Source organism: Chiloscyllium plagiosum, chromosome 12 (assembly GCF_004010195.1).
Source record: "Chiloscyllium plagiosum isolate BGI_BamShark_2017 chromosome 12, ASM401019v2, whole genome shotgun sequence".
In the NCBI taxonomy this organism is placed as follows: domain Eukaryota; kingdom Metazoa; phylum Chordata; class Chondrichthyes; order Orectolobiformes; family Hemiscylliidae; genus Chiloscyllium; species Chiloscyllium plagiosum.
Window position 1 is genome coordinate 5,904,506 of NC_057721.1, and position 18,258 is coordinate 5,922,763.

The 18,258-nt window shown below is 43.3% G+C and overlaps 1 protein-coding gene across 1 annotated transcript in view; it reads right to left on the bottom strand.

Moving 5' to 3' along the window:
• LOC122554928 (carboxypeptidase B2-like) overlaps positions 1 to 8,074 on the bottom strand; it is a 29,010-nt gene extending 20,936 nt beyond the window's left edge. The window contains exons 1-4 of the mRNA XM_043700339.1: positions 7,951 to 8,074; positions 7,497 to 7,572; positions 2,984 to 3,108; positions 2,051 to 2,162 (exon numbers count right to left, since the gene is read on the bottom strand). Of these exons, the coding sequence (XP_043556274.1) occupies positions 2,051 to 2,162; positions 2,984 to 3,108; positions 7,497 to 7,572; positions 7,951 to 8,027 (390 nt within the window). The 5' untranslated portion in view covers positions 8,028 to 8,074. The remainder of the gene's footprint in view (positions 1 to 2,050; positions 2,163 to 2,983; positions 3,109 to 7,496; positions 7,573 to 7,950) is intronic.
• Between the last annotated feature and the right edge of the window lie 10,184 nt (positions 8,075 to 18,258).

Here is an 18,258-nt window from a genome sequence, read left to right on the forward strand (position 1 = left end):
CAACACATTTTTAAGCTCTGATCTCCAGCATCTGCAGTCCTCACTTTCTCCTAGATCCATCCTGAGTTCCCCAGCATCACAGATGCCACTTAGATTCACTCCATGTGCTATCGAGAGCTGCTTGGATTATGCCCCCTGAAAGCTCTGTGGATGTACTTACCAAGACATGGAGTGCAGTGATTCAAACAGGTAGCTCACTACCGCCTTCTTGAGGGCAGTTATGGATGTGCAACAAATGTTGGCCCAGCCAACGATGCCAACCTCCTGTTAAGAAAGCGAGATTTGCTTCTGCACAGGCTGAAAATGTGGATGAGAGGTATCTTCCTGGGTGGAACTGACCTTGAGGCAAAAACGTTGGAACTGCATGAATGGTTGAAAGGTCGACAGAGGGAAAGACAGCATCCGAAGGGCAGGAAAATCAACGTTTTGGGCAAAAGCCTATCAGCTTTTGCCCAAAATGTCGATTTTCCTGCTCCTCGGATGCTGCCTGACCTGCTGTGCTTCTCCAGCACCACACTAATCTAGACTCTGATCTCCAGCATCTGCAGTCCTCACTTTTGCCTTCAGAGGGAAAGGCCAGGCTTGCTGAGGAAAAAAAAGTTAGGAATGTAGTGGGACATAATGTTGGTGAGGTTGAGTTTGAAATTTAACCCTACACAAATTCCAATGACTGCTACATCATTCCCCTTAACCCCAACCCCCCTCCCTCCCCGCCCCCCCCCTCCCCATTTGGAACTTTACCTCAAGAAAAACTTTACAGACAGCATCATCAGTGCTACTTGCTGTCGTGAGGATCATGATTAAATCTGTTGATGGGGAGCAAATCCCTCCAGTTATTTTTCCCTTCGCAGTTGAAAAGCTGCTGAAACAAGCTCATAAACCAATATTTACAACGCACCCACCTTCTGTGACACAAATGAGGCTTAGTTTTCTGCCAGAGCCGATATTTAAGAAACAAATTGTTAGTGGAACATTTCTGCGTTAAAATCTGTAACTTGGAACAAATGAAAACACCACTAAAGATAGAGCTCTTCCTGCCTGGAGGGGCTTGGGTTGTAAGGGAGAGTTACCCAAAATGCCCCAAATGGAGGAACAGATAGGAGGAAAGGGCTGGAGGAGAAAGAGGAGGTAAGAAAATGGAGGACAAAAGGCCAAGAGGTCCGGCTCTGAAGTTGCAGAATTGAGTCTGAGAGGCCTTGAGGTGCTGATAGGAAAATCTTGAGCTGGATTTGTATTTTGTTGGAACACTGCAGCGAGACCTAGAATGAAACGTTAGTGGGAGAGCATGGTGGTTTATTGAAATGGCAAGCGACTGGGAGGGCTGGGTCATTTCCTACGGACAGAGCAGAGGTGGTCCACAAAATGGTCACCCATTTCCACATTCGGTCCCACTGTGGCAGAGGAGGCCACTCTGCGTGCAGAGAAAAAAGCTGAATAGATTCAATGAAATACAAATAAAGCGCTGCTTCACCTGGAAGATGTGTGTGAGACCTTGGACAGGGAGGAGGTGAAATGGGCAAGTGTTAAGCCTTCTGTGGTTGCCATGGGTGCAGTGAGATAGCGTTGGAGTGATGGAGGAGTGGGCGGTCCCTGCAGAAGGCTGACAGTGGAAGGTGGGGTGGGGAGGGGGGGTAGATATTAATGTATTGTTGTCTTCAAATTTGAAAATATAAGTTTTTGTTAATATATTTTGTAATTGTTAAAATTTGAACTCTCAGTAAACACTACTTATTATAACATCTGACCTATCAGAAAATATCACCTGTATCCTAATTCTCTGCTTTCTATCTTGCATCCAATTTCACAAAGATACCCGCAAGTCTGTGCACTTTCAATAATCTCTCACATGGAACCTTATTAAATGTATCCTGAAAGTGCAAAAAAACTCAACTAGATTAGCAGATATGACCTACCATCGCAAATCCCTGTAGTAACTTCCCAGAAAAGTATCTTAAATCAGCGAATTTGTAGTTTACCATATATTCCACCACTCACTTTCCCTTAACACATTTACATAAACAGGAAATGAAAACATTTAACAAGTGCCTACCTCTTCCAGTGGATGATACATCTCATAATACAAAGAAGTGCCACGGGGCGTAAGAGCCACATTTGTGTGTTTTTGTTTCTTTATGAGTTGTTGAACATCCTCAACCAACACCCTGAAAATGATACACATTCTTAGCTTACAGGAAAGTAAGTGATCAACCAAACAAAAGGCACAGAAGAGGTAAATATCAGTGGCTAACAGTGTAGAATTTGCAATTTGAACCCCCCCCCCCGCCAAAGGGGTCAGTTCATTGGGTCAGTGTGAGTGTGTGAGTCCAATAGACTATTTTTCTTTTCCTGGTTCTACTTTTATTAAACAATACACAATTTACAAAACAATTAACATTAACAGCTGTATACAGAGTAACAGCAATTTACAAGGGAGAGGAGCAGCAAAGCTAGGCCCCAAACCCTACCGTTCAACCAGTTTTCAGGGAAATGAGGACAAACCTCAAACCATCAGTCATCACAAAACAGTAACAAATACATATAAGACAGTCCAATTACATTTTAAAAAGTGCATAAAATACAGACCCCCCCCAAGCAAGACACCCGTCCCTTCCACCTTCTAGCCACTCTAGGGCAACCTGCCCCTACGCCCCTTCCAGCTCCTGGCCTGCCCCATGCCCCTTCTGGCTTCCAAAAGACTATTTGGTGCAGCAGTGGGAGTGCTACAATTAGCACTTAGCCCCACTGGCTTAGGGAATAGGAGGAACACTTGAAGGTTCCAATCGGTGCAAATTGCTATCCACTGCCCCCTGCTGGAAGGTGTGTGAATGTTAGGTGAGTATAAAAGTCAGGTTTGGCTGTCAGTACTCACTGCCTATCCACACCTGTCAGGTACAACTTCAAGACCAGAGGGGTTTGCAACATTTTTAGTTCTGCATTCTATCTATCTGTATCATAACATATTTAAAAAATGTATTTGGCATACCTATATGCAATGCTTGATGTAGCTAGCTGAGTTTTCACCTCTTCAACATTGGATATATTGAAGTAAAGGTGGATTTCTTTGTTGATTTTGATATTATCAATTGAGCTTGGTTGCCACAGATCAGCCTGCAGGTAATGAAATCAGGTATTAGCTTCTTGTATCACATTAACAAATTTATTCTCCACATAACTACATTCAAATGAACTTTAATTTGTCTTTCAGGAAAGATTTCAGCTGCTGCTAAGAAAAAGATAACATTTAATCAGTCTTTCAGGTGAGTAAGACACCTTTCAGTGGGTCTGCCTGCTACTTGGTTTTAAAGGGATTGTCCACAGCTCATGCACCATACTAAGTTAAAGATTAGATTAGATTCCCTACAGTGTGCAAACAGACCATTTGGTCCAACAAGTCCACACCGACCCTCCGAAGAGCAACCCACCCTGACCCATTTCCCTCTGACTAATGCACATATCACTATCGGCAATTTATTCACCTGACCTGCACATCTTTGGATTGTGGGAGGAAACCCACAGAGACACAGGAGAATGTGCAAACAGTCATCCGAGGTGGGAATTGAACCCAGGTCCCTGGTGCTGTGAGCCACCTTGCCACCCTAAGAGATCTCATGTCCCCTCACTAAAACAGTAACACAGCATCAATGATTAAAACACACCGAACATTGGGTCATCCAGTATTCCACTGTCTGATTTATGGAAAATACAATCAGGACAAAATGCTTGCAAGGCTGTGAGGAAAGAACAGCAATGAGGGAAGATTGCCAAGCACTTTCAAAGAGGAGATGCCAACACAAAGCACCAAAACGTTGCTGCATGATTCTGCCTACAAATCTCAGAGTAAGAGACAGTCACATTTGAGACAGAGGAGTGAAGAGGCATTTCTTCTCTCAAGAGGGTAATGAAGTTGTGGAATTGTTCACTGCAAAGGGCCGTTGAGGCTGGGTGGTTAAGTATATTCAAGACTGAGATAAACAGGTTTTTAATCAGTAACGAAAGAGGCAGGAAAGTGGAGTTGAGGATTATCAGGTGTGATCTCATTGGACAGCAGGGCAGATTCGATGGGCTGAATGGCCTATGCTGTCCAGTCTTCTCACTTGCTGATAGAGACCAGAAAGATTCCAGAAGTGACGTTATTTCAGTGCCTGTGTGAAACAACATCACGTATAACATTAGGAGCCATCACAATTACAATGACCCTTCTGTGTCAAGTGGGTGCAGAACCTCAAAACTCAACAATACCTTCCTCATTTTCTGAGTTTAAAGTGGATTAGCCTGCCAACTAGTCTGGAGAAGGGTCACTCATCAGTAACTTGCAACATTCTTTATGTCTCTCCATAAGTAGGTAAGGGCTTTATACTCAAGTCTCAGCAGTCCAGATGGATTGCCCAATGGCTATGGCTGCTCCTGAAGCTGATTGGTAAGGACCACTCCCACTGAGATAGCTCAAAGCCTACCATTCAACGGACGGGGTTTGTGACAAGGAATGTATTAGTGAATTCAAATGTTTCCACTTCCTTGATCCATAGCTTCTACTGCTCAGGCCAGTCTTTGGATTGAGAGATTTACCTCTCAAGTCGATGATCGCCAACTTTCAGGGAACACCTATTCATAGTTCAAAAAGTAATGCCCTCCCGAAAAAAGCAAAGGAGTCCTGAACTGGAATCAGAATTTCCGTCCTACACACTTACCATCCTTCACTTAAATGAGGAATAGTCTGTGCAAAAGTACCAGATAATAATGGAGATGTGACCAAGAAGGTACCAGAGATCAGAGCCTTTAACTTGTGGAGAAATTGGAGATTTTGGGATTGTTGCTCTCAGAGCAGAGAAGATGAAGAGGAGATTTGATAGAAGAAATCAAAATTGTGAAGGGATTCGATAATTAGACAAAGAGAAATGGTTTCCACAGCCAGGAGGCTTGGTAGCCAGAGGAGACAGATTTATACAAACAGACAATATAGCAGGAGTAGGCCACTCAGCCCTGCAAGTCAGCTCCGCCATTTGTAACATTACTCCATACTCCCACCTACAACCAATTACCTTTCACCTCCTTGATTATTAGGAATCTATCTATCTCTGCCTTAAACACTCTCAATTCTCTGTGAGAAAAGCAATTCTTACCTCTGTCTTAAACAGACAGCCTCTTACTTCAAAACACTGGCTCTCTAGTTCCTTTCCACACCCTGTCAATGTCCCCCAGGATCTGTAACGTTTCAATTAAATAATCTCTTCATCTTCTAAACTCCAGCGGATACAAACCTAGCACTTTCTCATAAGGCAACCCGTTCATTCCAGGCATTTGTCTGGTCAACCTTCTCTGAACATGTTTCAGAGATTTAATGCCTTCCTTAAATAATGCGACTAACAATTTTCATGATTCTCCGGATGTAATCTCACCAATGTCCTGCACAACTGAAGGATAACCTACCTACATTTGTACTCAGTTCTCCTCAGAACAAACAACAAGAAGTCTGTAAGCATTCAGAATTACAAAGCAAAGTTGAACAGAATCGCAGGCAACAGTGCATCCCTACCCAGTGAGCTCCATGCATTCTATGCTCACTTTGAACAGAAGGTCGGTGAAATGATGTCACCTATCCCATCAGCCTTGGGTGCACCTGTACCCTCAATCACTGCCACAGATCAACCTCCTTGAGAGTGAACTCACGGGAAACGACTGGCACATATGGAGTCCCTGGCCGTGCACTCTGCGTGGACGAGCCGACAGGAGAATTTGTTGACATCTTTAACCTTTTCTTACCACCAGCTGAAGTCCGCACCTGCTTCAAGAAGACCGTCATCATCCCAGTGCCAAATCAAAACTCATGCAGCGTGCCTCAATGACTACCATCTGGTAGCTCTGACATCCATCATTATGAAGTACTCTGAGAGGTTACTCATGGCTCGCATCAACTCTACCCTCCCAGATTGCCTTGATCCCTTGCAATTCGTCTACCGACACAACGGGTCCAGAGCAGACACCATTTCCCTGCCCCTACACTCATCCCTGGAACATCTGGATCACAAGAATACTCACGTCAGGCTCCTACTTATTGACTACAGCTTCACTGTCAACACCATCATTCCAAACAAACTCATCTTCAAACTCCGGGACCTAGGTCTCTACTCCACACTCTATAACTGGATTCTGCACTTTCTGACCCATAAACTGTAGTTGTAAGGACAGGCGACAACACCTCCTCCACCATAATCCTTAACACTGCGTACTCTGCCCCTTTCTAAATTCCTTGTACACACACGACTGTGTGACCAAATCTTGCACCAACTCCATTTACCAGTTTGCTGGGAAATGACATCATCGTTGTAGGTTAGATCTCAAACAATGATGAGACAGCATACAGGAAGGAGATAACAGCTTAACAGCATGGGGTAAAGACAACAATCTCTCCATTAACATCAGCAAAATGAAGGAGCTGGTCCTTGCCTTCAGGAGTCGGAGTGGAGAGCACATCCCTGTTTCCATCAGTGATGCTGAGGTATAGATGATGAAGAGCATCAAGTTCCTGGGAGTGACAATCACCAACAATCTGTCCTGGCTAACCCACATTGACACTACGGTTAAGAAAGCATAGCAACACCTCCACTTCCTCAGGAAGCTAAGGAGATTCAGCATGTCCAGAAAAGACCCTTACCAATTTTTATAGATGCACTGCAGAAAGTATTTATCTAGATGCATCATGGCTTGGTGTGGCAACTGCTCTGTCCAGGACCGTAAGAAACTCCAGAGAGTTGTGAACACAGCCCAGTCTGTCATACAAGCCAACCTTCCATCCAGTGACTCCATCTACACTTCTTGCTGCCTAACATAATCAGACTTTTGAATGGAATTCTTTAATGTTAATGTTGATCTCTCTCTCTGCACCTTCTAGGCAGCTGTAATATTGTATCCTGCACTCTGATCCATTACCTTGATATACCTGTATAGTACAATCTGTCTGTAAAGCACACAAGACAACACTTCTCACTGTACCTCAGTACATGTGACAACAATAAATCAAATTCTGATAGCACGGAGTGTGAAAATAAACATGGGTACCAGATGAACTGGCTTAACTGATTAACTGATGAGGTAACTGATTATGTAAAGATAGAAACAGTAATGATTTTGGTCAAGGGATAAATAGTGGCCGATTGGTAAACACAAAATGGCAGAATGTTTGTCGCTTGTCAAGAAAAATAAATCTAGGACAAAAAACCTAATACAATTTTATTGCATGTGCTCTGGCTTCAATCAGATAGAGTGGAACTAAGCAAGTGTAATTCCACAGGCTGGACAATGGAAGAAAGGCATTGCATCTTGGTTAAAAGGGACTGGGATGACATCTAGTCGAAACTGTTATATTTGAACACTGCTCCAACACATGGAATTCTAAAGAAAATTGTACAAGGATTCCTAAATTACAAAACAAAGCAATTTGTTCAGCAAAAGGTAAGAAAACATTAACCAATGCCCAAATAAGTAAAATGAACCATCACCTCATATTGGTCGAATATTTGTTTGATAAGTTGAATCTCCTCATCCGACTGCGGCTTAATAGCTAAAACCTGGTCTCTAAAAAGCAAACAATGTGAGACTGAGTTAGTGATGGATTATGAAGAGAATTTTGAACCATTTCTCAATGGGCGATTTCACACACGCTTACTGCATATTTGAAGGTGACTATTGATCAAATGCTTCAAATATGCGTTTGATCCACATAAACGTTTATTGCCGCAGGTGCAGGACCATGGCTGAAGTCAGAGTGGATAGATGTAAGCTGTTTTGATTTCCATTGTGAAAGAGCAATGCGCAGGAATGAAAAAAACAGTAAGCCTCGCTTTTTAGCTGTTATTCCAGCTTAATCGAAAGGACACTTAAGAATCGTCACAATTGATAGCATGCAAATTACCCTGGTACAGTTTGGAATTTGAGTAAGATTCGCAGAGTTACCTGACTTGTCTTGGTGAAGAGGCAATTATCACTTCGGTGAAGGTACATAACAAACATGCTAAAATATGAAATGCCATCTTCAATGGAAATACACAACGTGAAAAGAATTTGTGTGTCCTATCACTTGACCTGGACTATTGATTTATAGGACCCGTAGTATTTGTACTCTAGTTAAAGTTTATACTGACTGGAATCCAGTTTACAAACAAGGCTGTTGGGAGTGTTGATGGAAGAAGGCACAAAGGTCCTCATTTTAACCTCGTTAAAAATGGGCCCGTGGAGTGGCAGAGCCATGAGTGGTTTTACACTCGCAGGATAAATTGCCAAACAAAAGACACAATTGTTACCAGGATTGGCAGAAACTAAGAGCTTTGCTATATGAAGAGTGGGTCACACTTCACTGGAACATTCCGCTGGAAATCAAGACCCCCACCTCACCCCCAATTATTCCTGGAGTTGTCACAAAACTTAAACACTTTATGAAAGTACACAAAATTCCTCAATTTAATTGTCTGACAGAAAGCAGAATTAGGCCAATTGACCCATTGAGTATGGTCATTTGATCGTGGCTGGTATGTTTCTCAATCCCAGTCTCCTGCCTTCTCCCCACAGCCTTTGATCCCCTTACTAATCAAGAACCTATCTATCACTGTCTTACATACTGTCTTACAATGATTTAGTCTCTACAGTCCTCTGTAGCAATGTGTTCCACAGATTCACCATCCTCTGGCTAAAGACATCTTTCCTCATCTCAGTTCTAAAGGATTGTCCCTTCATTCTGAGGCTGTGCACTTGGGTCCTAGTTTCTCCTGCTAGTGGAAACATCTTCTTCATGTTTAATCTATCCAGGCCTCTCAGCACTCTGTAAGTTTCAATCAGATTCTCCCTCGTCCTTCTAAACTTCATCGAGTACGGACCCAAGGTCCTCAACCTCTCCTCATATAACAAGGCCTTCATCCCTGGGATCATTCTTATAAGCCTCCTCTGGACCCCCTCCAATGTTAATGCATCCTTCCTTAAATACTGGGCCAGAAATTGCTCAGAATATTCCAAATGTGGTCTGATAAAAGCCTTATACAGCCTCAGCATGTCATCTCTGCTCTTATATTCTAGCCCTCTTGAAACTGTCAACTGAACCTGCATATTAACAACCAGAGAAATCTGAACCAGGACTCTCAAGTTCCTTTGTGCTTTAGATTTTTAAAAAGCTTTTTCTGTTTAGAAAATAGTCTATCCATCTATTCTTCCACCAATTTTTTCCAGCAATGCTCAAATTCTATACTGCCAAACAACTATTAATTCTTTCATTGGATGTAGTTACTGAGCAAAGATAGTAACTTGCCCATTCTTAGCTGCCTTTGATGGTGACTTCAGAGGACAGTTAGGAGTGCTGAATCAGCTATTACAAACTTTATTAAACAACCAAATGTTGGGAGACCTTCTTAGCAGACTTGACCAAAATCTCTTCCCAGTGCAAAGTCAGCACGGCAATTTATGGTCTTAATTGTCACATTTTGTTACAATGCTTTTCTTCTTTTGTTAAATTCCACAGTCGTTGATTGATTTCACAAATATGTCACCTCTCCTGAATCAAGATAAAACATCTGGGCTCTGCGGATGTTCTCTTTCACCTCTTCATTAGCCATAGAAACCAATCTCTGTGGGTTTAGGATCTTCCTTCTGTCTATCCCTTTATCACTTTAAAGTTTGTACTCAGCCTTATGAAGGTCATTAGGTTTTGCAATGTACCCAACTTTGTTTGCCTGGGTCCAATACTGTGGTGATTGTCCAGTGAGTGGAATCATTGTACCACATTGCACACTGTCTGATGCAGTAAAGATATTGCAGCCACTTGTTCTGTGACTCACTTCTTGTATTGAGCACGTCCCTTGGGGGGGGAGGGGGGGGTGTGAGTCACCTCAATTGAACCATTTCCTCTGATGACCATAAGTTCTGACCACAGGATATGGGTGTCACTGGCTAGGCCAGTATTTATTTTCTATCCTGAAATGCCCAGAGGGCAGTTAAAGGTCAACCAGGTTACAGTTGGACTGAAGTCATATGTACTGTAAGTCAGACTGTTTCCTTCCCTACAGGACATTAGTGAACCAGTTGAGATTTTACAACAGTCCACAGTGGTTTCATCATATATTCCAGACTCAGTTGAATTCAAATTTCAGCATCTACCATAGTGGGATTTGAATCCAAGTTCCAAGAACATTGGTCTGGGGTTCTAGCTTGTTAGACACATGTCCAGCACTCAGCTTACCCTGCTGGACATTTGTTATGCCTGCGGTTCAGTTTGGAGTTGCATCTTGTCCAACCTGATAGGTTCAATGACATTGATTCCTGCAGTTTGGATATGTTGACAAGCTTTCCAGGAGTAACAATACCACCTTGGGACCACCCATCTGAATTGACAGAAGAATCCCCAGTTCCAGACCTTGACGTCTCCCTACACAGTGAAATGAACTGCCAGCTCTAAATATTCTTTGGATTGAAGGGAATCTGATAACTTCTCACCCTTTACTACTATATGGTCTCTAATTAATTCATTCTTCAAATCTCAGCCCCAACTACAACCTGCTAGACATTATAAAATCATTTCCAAAGTCTTCCATTGAATCTCCCAAATGTTGAGAATGCTGATTAAATCTCATTCTATCCACTACATTTCTTTTGCGGCTTAAAGTATGTGTCAAATACTTCAATCAACATCTAATATTCAGTAGTCATTCCTTCCATACTTCGTCTTCCCAGAACATCATCAGATATTGGATCCACAGCCTATCAAAATTAGACTAACTTGATGGCCCTGCCCCTTCTCTTGAAGACTGAAACTGTTCTGTAATGTTGAAACTGCAACTTCCAGAGCTCCCACTTCTGTTGTTGTACCATGTGGGCCTTCCATGTTATCAAGTGTTGAGGTCTCTATCAGAGCTGCCATCCCAATGCACTACCAAGCCTGACTGACTTTGCCTTTGTTGCAATCAGAGGTATTCATATTCTGTGATTGTACTGTCCAGAGTGTTGCCTGTTTTTGGACTCTTCTAAGGTTTCCTTGTCTCATCCTTCAGCGTGGGCCCATTTCTTAATCCTGTGATTGAAGTCTTGACTTGCCATCGAAAGCTTTCCTCTTCTCTCTCAGACCCAACTTCAAGCCTTCCGCAGTCGTCCTGCTTTCCGTATCTTCCCTTTTCAGTTGCGTTCCTTAGATTTTGTTTTAACTTTAGATTTTCCCTTACACGTGCTTCACTCTGTGTTTTAAGCCAGTATAGAATCCCACAGCCCAACAAGTTCACACCGACCCTCTAAATGAGAGAGAAAAATTCATCAATTTACTTACAGTATTGCTACCTGCACATTGATGTACTGGAGGATCTCAGGCTCTGCGATCCACTATCCTGAAGCTGTTTGCTTGCTAACATTGAGTGAGCCTCTTTAACTCTTTAGTTACTGTGACACTTCTTCACTTACATTTGTACACAAGTTATCAGTGTTAACATAAACATCACTATTAGGGATAGGTGAGGTGCTCGGAGTCCTGGGTGTCATAGTGGAACAGTTGCCGAAGGTGAGCATGCAGGTGCACCAGCTGGCATGTTGGCCTTCATAGCAAGAGAATTTGATAATAGGAGTAGGGATGTCTTACTGCAGTTATACAGGGCCTTGGTGAGGCCACACCTTGAGTATAGTGTGCAGTTTTAGTCCGAGGAAGGACATTCTTGCTATTGAGGGATTCCAGTGAAGGTTCACCGGACTGATTCCCGGGATGGCAGGACTGACATATGAGGAAAGTCTGGATCGAGTGGAATTTTGAAGAATGGAAGGGGATCTCATAGAAACATATTAAATCCTGATGGGACTAGACGGGCTAGATGCGGGAAGAATGTTCCTGATTTTGGGGAAATCCTGAACTAGGGGTTACAGTTGCAGAATAAAGGGTAAACCATTCAGGAATGAGATGAGGAAGTCTTTTCTCAATCAGTGAGTTATGAACCTATGGAATTCCCACCTACAGGAAGTTGCTGGGGCCAGTTCATTCGATATATTCAAGAGGGAGCTGGACGTGGTCCTTGCAGCTAAAGGGATCAAGGGGTATGGAGAGAAAGAGGGAGTGGGTTACTGAGATTACATGATCAGCCGTGATCGTATTGAATGGTGGTGCAGGCTCGAAGGGCTGAATGGCCTACTCCTGCACTTACTTTCTATGTTTTTATGTTTCTATCCACAAAGTGCTGGTGAAAAGTTGCATAGATATTTCCTAAATTGATTTACATTTTGTTCTTCTTACCAAAACTTTTTCCAGGAGTTTGCTTAATGAATGGGGAGAAGCAGGTGATTTTCTTTTTTTACTATTCATTCGTGGGATGTGGGTGTGATTGGCCAAGCCAGCATTTATTGCCAATCCCTAATTGTCCAGAGGGCAAATAAGATTCAACCACATTGGAGGACAGGCAATTGGCTAGAGCCCGGGTGTCTCTGGAAAAGGTGCACGCAGTGTCCACCGACACCCTGGAGTTGTTCAGGGAGAGGTGGGGGCCATAGGGAGTGGAGTGTATTATTTCTCCCTCCAATTCTATTTTGATTTAATCCCTGCCCTCCCCTTCACGGTTTGATCACACAGCATTGCCCTTTGATGAGAAGGGCGCTGCTTGTCACTGGCCACTCGCGTGTTTCCTATCTTCCTGATGGTGGAAATTGAATAAAGATTCGTACACCTTGTGTCTCTCACTGTGTCTCACACCTGCACACACACACCATGGGTGCTAGGGAAAAAAATAAGCACTACCGCAGTCAGGCAGTAATGTGGGGGTAAAAAGGAGAAAACAATTTTTTAAAATAGACAACTGGCTCAATGATGAGAGAAGGGGTGAATTGTGTAGATTTCATGGACCAATTATTTTTTTCCCAGTTCTTTTCACATGTACAAATGCGCTGGCAAATGCTTTCAACGGAACATTGGCTAGTCCATGATGGATCTTGAATATCCAGGATCCTGAGCCTGGCCCACTGTTAGTACAGGTAGAAAACCATGTCCCTTACTAGTTAGAAGTCCTGTCACTTGTCACTTATAGAGCAGTGGATAATTTAGCACCACCAATCATGTCCTTAGTTTCAGACAGTCCAACCTGCTCAATTTGCCCTGTCCAGGGGAATTCAAACTTCACAGTATCTCAGGAGTCCATTTGGCCCATCATGTCTACAATGAATTTCCAAGTGAGCAACTCTGCTATTCTCCTGCTCTGCCTCCATGCCCTTGCACATTTCCTTTCTATCTAAATGACCTTCCAATGCCCTCTTGACTGCCTCATTTGGACCTGCCTTCACCACATCTCCAGACAGAGTATTTCAGCCACTATATGTGTGAGAAAGATATATTTCTCACATCAGAGCTGCTTCACTTAAACATCACTTAAGGGTGGCATGATGTCTCAGTGGTTAGCACTGCTACCTCACAGCGTTAGGGACCCAGGTTTGATTCCCACCTTGGGTGACTGTGTGGAGTTTGCACATTCTCCCCATGTCTGCTTGGGTTTCCTCCCACAGTCCAAAGATGTGTAGGTCAGGTGAATTGACCATACCAAATTGCCCATTGCATTAGTAGGTTACTCTTTGGAGGGTGGTGTGGATTTGTTGTGCTAAATGGTCCACCACTTCCTCTGGCAGCTCATTCCATATGGACCACCCTGTGTGTGAAAAAATTGCCCCTTAGGTCTCTTTTAAATCTTTACCCTCTCACCCTAAACCTATGCCCTCTTGTTCTGGACTGCCTGACCCCAGGGAAAAGACTTTGTCTATTTACCCTAATTTTGTAAACCTCTATAAGATCACTTCTCAGCCTCCAACACTCCAGGCAAAACAGCCCCAGCCTCCACTTAGTCTTCTACCTTCCAATAAGAACAGTCCCAACTTTTTCAAAGCATCCTCTCTGTTGAAGTTTCTCATTCCTGGAATCATTTTTGTAAACCTCTTCTGCGCTTTCTCTAACGTATTCATATCCTTCCTGTAAAGTGGGTCCTAAAACTGCGCACAATACTCCAGCTGAGGTAAACAATTGTCTTGTACAATTCAGCAGAACCTCCTTGCTCTTCTATTCTAAACACCTACTTAAAAACAACATCCAGATACTCTTAGAATCAGAGCCATGGAGTCATGGAGCACTACAGCACGGAGACAGGCCCTTTGGCCCAAGCTGGTCCATGCTGACCAAAATGTCCAACCACACTACCTCATTTCCCTGCAGTTGATCCATATCCTTCTAAAACTTTCCTATCCATCTATTTGTAAAATGCCTTTTAAATGTTGGTAATGTACCCACCTCAACCAGTGGCAGCTCATTCCATATGCATACCACCCTCTGTGTAAAAAAGTTGCCCCTCAGGTTCCCTTTTATTCATTACCCTCTAACCTTAAACTGATGCCCTCTAGCCCTCAAATCTGCAACCCTAGGAAAAACGACAGTGCATTCACCCTACCCATGCTTCTCCCGTCGGTCTCCGATGCTCTAAAGAAAGAAGTCCGAGCTTGTCCAACCTCTACATATAACACAAACCATTGAGTCCTGGCTATATCCTTGCAAATTTCTTCTGCATTCTTTCCAGTTTAATAAATCCTTCCTTTGGCAAGGTGACTAGAACTGAGCACAATACTCCAATTGTGGCCTCACCAATGTCTTGTACAACTGCAACATAACTTCCCAACTTCTATATCAGTGCCCTGACTGATGAAGGCCAGTGTGCCAAAACCCTTCTTCACTAAGCTGTCTACCTGTGACTCCAGTTTCAGAGAACTGTGAACCTGAACACCAAGGTCCCTCTAAGACCCTACCATTCACCATTAAACTCCTACCTTGATTTGACTTTCCAAAATGCAAGGCCTCTCACTAATCTATATTAAACTCCATTTACCATTTTTTGGCCCACTTCCCCAGCTGATCAAGGTCCTGCTGCAATGTCTGATAACCTTCTTCACTTTCCACAATACCACCCTTTTTGGTGTCATCTGCAAATTTACTAATCATGCCTTGGTACGTTCTCATCCAATTCAAATAGCATTTGGCCCAGCACTAACCCCTGAGGCACTCCACTAGCCACAGGCCTTCAGTCCAACAAGCATCCTTCCATTATTACCCTCTGCTTCCTACCATCAAGCCAATTGTGTATCCAATTTGCCAGCTCCCCCTGGATTCCATGCAATCTAACCTTTCAGAACATCCTACCATGTGGAACCTTATCAAAGGCCTTACTGAAATCCATATTGACTACATCTATCGTTCTGCCTTGTCACCTTTCTGGTCACTTCAAAGAACACTAACAGATTTGTGAGGCATAAAACCATGCTGACTACTTCTAATCGAACCCTGTCTTTCCAAATGCATGTATATCTTATCTCCCAGAGTCTTCACAAGTAACTTACCTGATACAGATATTAGGCTTACTGGTCTTTAGAGTCATTGAGATGTACAGCACGGAAACAAATCCTTCAGTCCAACTTGTCCATGCCAACTAGATATGCTAAATTATTCTAGTCCCATTTGCCAGCACTTGGTCCATATCCCACTAAACCCATTTACGTACCCATCTAGATACCTTTTAAATGTTGCAATTGTACTGGCCTCCACCACTTTCTCTGGCAGCTCATTCCACACACATACCACCCTCTGTGTGAAAACATTGTTCCCTAGGTTCCTTTTAAATCTTTCCCCTTTCACCCCAAACCATACCCTTAAGTTCTGGACTCCCCAAGCCTAGGGAAAAGAATTTGTCCTGGGTCTCCTTCACCGCCGCTCCCTCACCACCCAACGCCTGGAGGAAGAATGCCTCATCTTCCCACTCGGAACACTTCAGCCCCAGGGTATCAATGTGGACACCCTTCAGGCACTCTGTCTGTATTGCTGATGAAGGGCTTTTGCCCAAAACGCCGATTTTACTGCTCCTCGGATGCTGCCTGAACTGCTGTGCTTTTCAAGCACCACTAATCCAGAATCTGGTTTCCAGCATCTGCAGCCATTGTTTTTACCTATTTATCCCATCCATGCCCCTCATGATTGTATAAACCTCTATAAGATCACACCTCAGCCTCCGACGCTCCAGGGAAAACAGCCCCAGCCTATTCAACCTTTCCCTATTGCTCAAACCCTCCAACCCCAGGATTTCCGTCGCACCCCTTCTTGATAAGGCCCGAAACGTCGATTCTCCTGTTCCCTGGATGCTGCCGGACCTGCTGCGCTTTTCCAGCAACACATTTTCAGCTCTGATCTTCAGCATCTGCAGTCCTCACTTTCTCCCACATTTGCTACTTTCCAGTCTTCCGGGACCTCACCCGCGGCTACTGATGATGCAAAAGTAAGAAAAGAAACTCCAGCAAGTTCCTTAGCCAATATTTCCCTTAGAAATCCATGCTGGTTCTTCCTAATTAACCCACCCTTAGCTATAAAATTATTTACTTTATCACAAATACCCATTTCTCAAAGCTTCCCTACCAACTGCTTTGTAATTGCTGGATTATCCTTACAAACTTTTTTTTTGAACAAGAGCACAACGTTTACAATTCTTCAGTTTGCTGGTATTTCCCTCAACACTAGGGAAAGACTATGGTCAGTGCCCTTGAAATTTCCACACTCACATGCTTCAAAATCCTTAGGTGGATCTCATCTAGTCTCGGCACCTTGTCAACTTTAAGTACCGACATTCCATCCAATACCTTATTTTTATCAACTCTGTCACCACGGTCTGAATAGCTTCTAGTTCCTCAGTAAAGACAGTTACAAAAGTATTAATTTACAATCTCAGCCATTCTCATACCTCCCCTCCCTCTCCGCCTAATCAGCCCTATTTCTCCTTTGACCACCCTTCATGATAGAAAACTTTGGGACTTTTGTTGGCTGCTAGCCTTTTCTCATGAACTCACTTGGTCACTCCAGTCTGTTTTTTTTCCCCACTTCCTGTATTCCTCTTGGCTCTCAATTTATCTCCTACCTAACACCAGTCATAAGCCTTCTTCAATCTCCCTTTTCACAGAGGGAGCTCTGAAGTTGTTTGCCCTCCCTTTCTCTTTTGAGAGAATATACCTCGACTGTGCCTAAACCATTTCTTCTCGGACGGTAATCCATTGCAAAAGTTATAAATTTTTCTAGACAGAAGTGGGTACTGCAGATGCTGGAGATTAGAGCGGTGCTGGAAAAGCACAGCAGGTCAGGCAGCATCCGAGGAGCAGGAAAATCGATGTTTCGGGCAAAAGCCCTGCTCCTCGGATGCTGCCTGACCTGCTGTGCTTTTCCAGCACCGCTCTAATATAGATTTTCTTGTCAACCTTCTGGTTCCAATTCCATTCATCTCCCCAACACACTCTTTCTCCCCCCTTCCCCAGTTTAAGTCCCTACTGTTTCACCCTATTTAACTCAGCTGTTCTGCAATTAATTATTTTTGCTCTGAATCGCCAATTGTCCTTTTCTATTACCACCCTAAACTTTACCATACACGGATCACTGTGTCCTAACAGTTTCCCCATTGATACTCAAACTATTTGGCCCACCTCATTCCCAAGAACCAGGTCCAACAACGCACCCTTTCTAATTGGACTGGACTCATACAGCTGTGGAAAACTCCCCCCGTACACAATTCAGGTATATTTACCCTTCTCTGCCACTTGCATGACATTTGTCCCATTCTCCATTCAGGTAAAGACCACATTACAACCACTCTATGATGTTTACATCGTGCAATAATTTACAGGCACATTTGTTTCTCTGTATCCAGTCCACTAGTTGGCAGTCTACACCCAACAATGGAGTCACACTCTTAGTTTGTCAGCTCCAGGAAAGCTTCTATTATATGATCTCGGTTTATACAGCCCTCCCTGTTCGACTGAAGCCTTCAATTTGTGTGGACTACAATCAGCTTTCCAATGAATTAGCAGACAATATTCAGCAACATTAATCTCACCTTCTGTTCTAATTTGAAAAATTAGTCTCAAAGTTTTAAAAGTTACACCCAAAACAAAAATCAGACCATTAAAGGAATCAAAAATGAATCCCTGGGTCCCCTTAAGAACTCCATTGTATATAGAATCTTGTTTGGGCTCAATCCAATTAGGCACAGGGTATAAGCAATATAACTCAGTCCCTTACACGGAGACATGTATGTATTTTGTTCAAGTGAAGGCTAACACTTGAATAGCTATTCTACAATAAGGAAGCAATAGAGCTGGTCTCACGTTGTATCACCATTACTGAATGTCAGTTGTATCACAGCCACGCTGTGTTCTTTGGAGTGTGTCAGTTCTTGTCCTGAGGATGTTTTATGC